The sequence below is a fragment of the Lactuca serriola genome, chromosome 4, assembly GCF_051521515.1.
Source record: "Lactuca serriola cultivar US96UC23 chromosome 4, Lser_US96UC23_V15, whole genome shotgun sequence".
Lineage (NCBI taxonomy): Eukaryota > Viridiplantae > Streptophyta > Magnoliopsida > Asterales > Asteraceae > Lactuca > Lactuca serriola.
The window spans coordinates 398,202,443-398,209,625 of record NC_136411.1 but is presented as its reverse complement, the minus strand read 5'-3'; the positions used below and the strand labels follow the sequence as shown (position 1 = coordinate 398,209,625).

At 34.8% G+C, this 7,183-nt stretch overlaps 1 protein-coding gene across 2 annotated transcripts; it reads right to left on the bottom strand.

Moving 5' to 3' along the window:
* Positions 1–228: 228 nt before the first annotated feature.
* Positions 229–1,221, bottom strand: LOC145097981 (uncharacterized). 2 transcript variants are annotated; one of them, XM_079035669.1, is made up of 3 exons: positions 977–1,221; positions 597–875; positions 229–458 (listed from the first exon to the last, which is right to left on the bottom strand). In XM_079035669.1, exons 1-3 carry the CDS (start codon positions 1,140–1,142, stop codon positions 433–435), a joined length of 471 nt encoding a protein of 156 aa, XP_078891795.1. In that variant the 5' UTR covers positions 1,143–1,221; the 3' UTR covers positions 229–432. The 2 variants fall into 2 exon arrangements, with proteins under 2 accessions (XP_078891795.1, XP_078891794.1); XM_079035668.1 differs by having other exon boundaries at positions 229–875; positions 977–1,220.
* Between the last annotated feature and the right edge of the window lie 5,962 nt (positions 1,222–7,183).

Genomic DNA, 7,183 nt, shown 5'->3' with positions numbered 1-7,183 from the left:
GTCAAAAGATACGCGCGTCCTTCATCTCCAACTTTCGTAAAAGGCGAGCAATAGTCCATGTCCATTACTTATAAGATATTACAGTGTTCACCCAGACTCAACATTTCTTTCATTAATACATTCAGAAGATATCACCAAAACAAATACATACAAAAACAATCTAACACGAAATATAATGGAAATGTTAAGTTTGTAGAACAAAGCAACCACATATTTCAACAAAGAAGAAACCACTGAACCACCACAGCCGTTTAGAGGATAATTAAAAAGATGTACACCATAGTTGTCAATGAATAATGATCATAAGTAACAGCTAATTAAGAAGTAAGAATTTTGGTACATTGTGCGGCTAAACTTTCAATGAAAATAATACAAGGGATCCGCAGAGCACATTTCCAGTTCCGCTTCCAGGTGGATCTGGTTTGGGCCCCACTAAATTGTCCTCACAACTCTTGTTCCTTTTCAAAACCGAAAAAACAATGCCAAAATCATGTAATAACCAAGTAATTATCAGATTACTAATAAATATTACATGGATTAGTTTCCACAAATGGTAAGATCTTTTTTAAATGGTCTAAAACTCAAAGCAAACATACTGTAGATACAAAGATTTGCATGTTGGGATTTAAGAGAAAACTCATCAGAAGTGGTTATGAAACCAGGCACGTTGCATTGTGGTGAACTACTTGCAATCAAACTGGCCCTACACGTGTTCATAACAGCAGATTCACTAGCGCAGTAGATCCCATCCACAGAAGGTATATCCAGTCTGTACACACCATAGCGATTGGTAGTCTTGTTTACAGAGACTGATATCTGTTCAGCTGTTCTTGGTGAAACTGCATTGAACTTGCAGTCGATCCTAACCTCTGCCCCTGCAATCAATTATATAGAATTAAATCAATCAGTCTCTGTAAAATGAAATTACAATCTAATTGAAGATTATTATTAACGAAGGAGAAGGTTGGACAAAAACCTGACAAGAAGTAGCTGTGATTGTTGTTGAAAGAGTTGTTGGAACAGACATCACAGTAGACCATGCCCATCACACTGATGTGAGGTATACTATGTCTTGAACCTTCAAGTTGCATAAACATGGAGGTTGTCACTAACAGAATGAAGATGATGGTTCTTGGTTCCATGATGATGACGACGATGATACGGAGTGTGTGTGTGTGTAAGTGGTGTATATATATAGTATATGTGGTTGAAGATGATGCAGGATAGAATGGATAGAGGGACATGTGGAGTCTAAAATGAGATGGGGAAAAAGAAAATTTTCAAACAAAAAACACGTGAATGTGTTTTGGCTGGATGTGTTTTTTGCTTAATAAAGACAGAAATAATGTTTTGTTGTTTATGGAATGTCCAATCTGCATCTTTATTTGTTTGTAAAATAATATGATTAATAAATAATAATGGAGGGTCATTAATGACATCAGTTGGAGTGTAATGATGGTCATGGGAATCCAGTGAAACTGGAGATGGAGTCATGTCATAGAGATACGGAATCATTAATTAAGGCTTTGAAGTTCGTATGTCATCACGTGGCCCAAGCCCCCCTTCTACTTAACAGGCCCATTTCGAATAAATCGAATGGTTATAACTAATGTCATAAATGTGAATATTTATTTTGCAAGGACAATGACTTAAAAGGGTAACGAATTTTTGATTTTTTTCACATTTAGTCACTAAACTTTATTTCGTTATCTATTTGGCATTGAGCTATTGAAATTGTTCATATTTTACCCTTATGACCGGCTGTTAGCAGTCATAAGGCATAATGTGAACAGTTTCAATAGTTTAGTGACAAATAGATAACGAAAAAAAGTTTAGTGACTAAATGTGAACAAAATCAAAAGTTTGTTTTCCTCTAAAAATTTCAATGGCTACATGTGAACAAACTTCCTATTATATTATGTTTTAGCAAATTATTTATTTTTGTTTAATTGTAGCAACATTTGTTGATGAAGAAATCTATGAAATAAAAAAATTATTTATTTCAATGGGTAGATGAAATAGTTGGTGTGTGATGAAATAAAATGATGAGAAATAGGTGATGATAGAAAGGTGATGATAATTAGGTAAATAGATTATGATGAATAGGTGATGTAGGATGAAAGGTGATACCATAACCTTAACCGACAATGTGGCAGTGTAGTCATCTACCAGAATATAGATGGCGACCACGGGCTATTCTAGACAACCTAGTGGAAACACCAGCAGGCCCATAACTTGTAGGTGATGAATTACGAGTTCAGACGATGTTGTAACTACGTATTCATGCGATGATACTCTAACCCCTTACTATGAATTACGAGTTTAGACGATGTTGTAACTACGTATTCATGGGATGTCACAAATTCCACATGCCAAACCAATGGTCATAAATTACATCAATGAGAATGTTTAATTTTTTTGTAAAACCAAAATCAGATTGAAAATTTTGATTTTTTATTTTGGAAAATGTCAAACTATTGGTTTTTTATTTCGGTTTCGGTTTTTTGTTTTTTTTTTTTTAAATATATTTTCAGGGTTTTGTTTTTTTTTTTTTTTTTTTTTTTATTTCATAGATTTCTTCATCAACAAATGTTGCTACGATTTAACAAAAATAAATAATTTGCTAAAACATAATACAGGAGGAAGTTTGTTCAAATTTAGTCATTGAACTTTTTGGAAGGAAATTATTTATTTCAATGGGTAGATGAAATAGTTGGTGTGTGATGAAATAAAATGATGAGAGATAGGTGATGATAAGTAGGTAAATAGATGATGATGAATAGGTGATGTAGGATGAAAGGAGATACCATAACCTTAACCGACAATGTGGCGATGTAGTCATCTGCCAGAGTATAGATGGCGACCACAGACTATTCTAGACAACCCAATGGAAACACCAGCAGGCCCATAACTTGTAAGTGATGAATTACGAGTTCAGGCGATGTTGTAACTACGTATTTATGTAATGATACTCTAACCCCTTACTATGAATTACGAGTTCAGACGATGTTGTAACTATGTATTCATGGGATGTCACAAATTCTGCATGCCAAACCAATGGTCATAATTCACATCAGTGAGAATGATTCATTTTTTTGTAAAACCAAAATCAGATTGAAAATTTTGATTTTTTATTTTGGAAAATGTCAAACCATTGGTTTTTTATTTTGGTTTCGGTTTTTTGTTTTTTTTTTAAATATATTTTCAGGGTTTTGTTTTTTTTTTTTTGTTTTTTTTTTTATTTCATAGATTTCTTCATCAACAAATGTTGCTACAATTTAACAAAAATAAATAATTTGCTAAAACATAATACAAGAGGAAGTTTATTCACATTTAGTCATTGAACTTTTTAGAGGGAAACGAACTTTCGATTTTGTTCATATTTAGTCACTAAACTTTTTTTCGTTATCTATTTACCACTAAACTATTGAAACTGTTCACATTTTACCCTTATGACCGGTAACAGCCGGTCATAAGGGTAAAATGTGAACAGTTTCAATAGTTCAATGACAAATAGATAACGAAAAAAAGTTTAATGACTAAATGTGAAAAAAGTCGAAAGTTCGTTACCCTTTCAAGTCATTATCCCTATTTTGTATATAAAACTTTAATGTAAAGTTAAATTATCAATACTATTTAAAAAATCAGTTGAATAAAATTGTTTGAATACATCTATTTCTCTATTTTATCTTTTAATGTAAACCAGTGAGTGAGCTTGTGATGAACCACGAGTCAGTTTTTGTTTGTTGGAATAGCCTAATAATCTATCTAATGTTTTCATATTTTCTAAAACTAAAAGAATTGTGTTTGACCACAATTGTTTATATATGGAAACTTACCATATGTCAAATTAGTTGAACCGCCCGGTTATAACTGAAACTTACAATATGTCAGAAATTTAGAGACATTATACCAACTTTAGCGGTACAAGCGGAAGTATTGTAAATCCAATATCAACAAAAGAGTTGTTCAAACGGACATTTAGAAAGACATACATGTTCAAATACAAAATGGAAATTAAAAAAGTATTATTGATAAAGTAAATTTCATGAGTGCCCTTGTCTTATTTTTTGTTCTTGAAAACAAGAGGATCAACACTTGAAGAGGATCCAAAACCTACAAAGTCTGAACTTCTTGTCATCTTCTTCGATGAGTGTTATTTATGTGATCATAAATCTAATAACAAAGAATATAATGATATGATTATATGTCAAAATAATATCTTTTTATTAATTTATGGTGAATTATTATTATTTGATGATATGGTCATAACAACCTCTATGTTGCAAGCTTCTTTTTCAGGTCCTTCACTTCCTTTGTGGCATCAGAACCTTTCGAGCCAGGTGCAGTACCAAACCTAAAGTACAAAAAGTCATTTTATTAAGTAAGAATAAAAATTGTTAAAAGTACAAAATATCTAAAATAATAAGCTAATTTTATACAAATTTTATCGACTTTTTGACAGGAACTATTAGTGAAACCACATAGACGTATGACAGTCAAAATCATCTATATTTTAATAAATCAAGATATTCGTATGCAAAACTGTAGTTAGAAATATTTACACAGTTGATCATATTTTTAAACAGACATAAAGAAATCTAACAACTCTATATTTGTTTGTTTGTTTGTTTTTTTTTTTTTGGAAAATAGATGCCTCATATTGATATTCAATACATATATTGCACTTTGTCACTCCCTGATGGGTCCTTAACTCTTTTGGCACTAAAAATTCAAGAAAAGTTAATTTAACTGTGTTAGATTTCACTAAGCCAAATTTGAAAAGGAAGTAGGAGGCTACTAAGGTAACATAACCAAAAAGTTCCACCTGGATAGAACAAACTGAGAACATAATATTTCTAATCGGAAAAAAAAAGTTAATAGCACATTAAATAAAAGTTAAATTCAAGTCAACAGAAAGTCAATACACACGGGGTGTCATTGAAAAAAAAATGTAATGCTCGATATTTCTCCAAGGTATTATTTATAGTGGGTTAATTATTTTTTTTTACTTGGGCATGGATCCTTTAGATCCTTATTATGTACGTGCAGTGTACTAGTATGTGATGATCGTGTATGCCACACACGTACACGCAGCGTAGGCGTGCAGTCCCCAAACCCTAAATTTTAAGGTTGAGCACCATATAAAGAACATTATGCCTTAAAGACCAACCTCCATCTCACCTTTAAGCAGCTCCCACGAAACCCTAATTCATATATTGTGTGTTCTTGTGTTTGGAAGGCGTCTTGAGAACATTCTTTGTGTTTTGATCCCTTCTCCAAGGAAGTAAAGGTTGAAGCAAGGTTGTGGCTCAAAGGAGAAGGTGTAGATCTGGGATTGTTGCTTCATTTCAGACCCTTTCAAGGTATGAAGTCTTGAACTTGCCTTACGAATACTTAGATCTCTTGAGTAGAGCTTTGAATCTATTTGGTCCAAATAATGAAGCTTTATGGTTTAAAATCGTTTGCTAAGCTTAGGGTTGCCACCCTTGGTGTTATGGGAGTCCCTATGTCAGAAAGTTGCCATCTTGGAAGTCTTGTTGCATCCATGCATGAGTTTTATCCATTTTAAGGAATTAGGTTGTAATATTTTTTAGTTTGGGCCCATATGGGGGCATGCAAGCCGCCAAGTATTCGACTTTATGGGTTAAGACCCTTCAATGGACTCAGATCTATGTTTGGAGCTCCAGATCTTAAGTGATTAAGCTCTTTTTGGGATTTTGGCTTAATAGGAGAGTACACTGGGCGTACAAGCCTATATACGCAACGTATACACCATGCATCCTGTACGCTAAGCGTACAGCTGATTACGCCCATGATACTCAGTGGTTTGGGTTGGCGTCTTTTGGGCATCGGTTTGGGCTATTTTCCTTAGGCTTGTACTTTGGGCCTGAGTGGGCCATCTGGAATCGACTCTTTGGGTTAGGAAAATATTTTTCGGCCTTGGGTTAGGGCCATGAGAAGGGATTGGGCCCAATTGGAAATTGGGCCATATTTTCGGCCTTGTGAGATTAATTATCTCTTTTGGGCCATTAGTTATGATCTAAAGTTTCTGTTTGGCAAGGGTATGTTAGGGGTAAAAGGGTCTTTTATCCCAGTGAGAGCTTGTGGTTAAGTGATTTAGATCCCGAACTTAATTAGCTTTAATTGTCAATTGATAGCTCGAGGAATCGTAGGACCAGCAGTCGGGGAGCATCCGTATCATTCAGCTTTGCAAGGTGAGTTTCCTTACCGGGTTTAGTGGGTCGAAGGCACCAAGGTCGGTGCATGTTTACATTATGTAGTTAGTATGGTGGTTATCTCTGTGAATCTTCATGAATCTTGCATGTATTGGCAAGATTAAGACTTTATACCTCCAAAAGTTCATCAAGGTGAACTAGATGCAGTATGTTGATGCCCAGTGCCACCCCAAGCTTTCTTACTAACTTCGTCTTCTTGAATAAGCTCCAAAATGCCCCCAAAAGTTTTCTATTCTCCAAAATCACACTCTTAAAGTAAAACTGAGGTAAAGGGACAAAATGAGGCTCTAGAGGCTGGTTACGGTTTAGTCATAATGAGTTAAGGATGCTTAAATAATTGTCAAGTCAGATAATTAGGGTTTTGCATATTCGTCATGTATGCCCCGCGTACCCTTTGGTACGCCCAGCGTACGTGCTGACCCTCTGCAGTCATGCATCCTTAGTACGCTATGCGTACACCAAGAGTAAGCCCAACGTGCGAAGGGACCATTATGCCACAATTTTCATTTCAAGGGTATAAAAAGTAACTACCAGATTTGGAGTGTTACAACTCTCCCCCACTTGAATTAGATTTCTTCCTTCAAATCCGTCCTTACCTTCCCCAACACATCTGACGATCTGGTCAATACCTCCACAATCCAGAATAAATATAGGCTTCCCATGGCAACTGATATCAACCCTAAAAGGACTTATCAACCTGAAAAGGAACGAACCTTAAACCCTCTTGCATAAAACCACCTCTATCCTTCTGAACTCGAAACTTCAAATTGACCTAGCTTCCCGAAAACCGCCCACACTAAACCTTCTTTGAACTTATTCCATAAGAAAACCAACCTAAATAAAATACTTTCTACCCATAATACCTTGAGGCTTACAAAAGGACAAAATCACAGGTCAAATGAGGCTACAGAACTCTCAACTTGTCAGGAGGCTCAAATAATCCT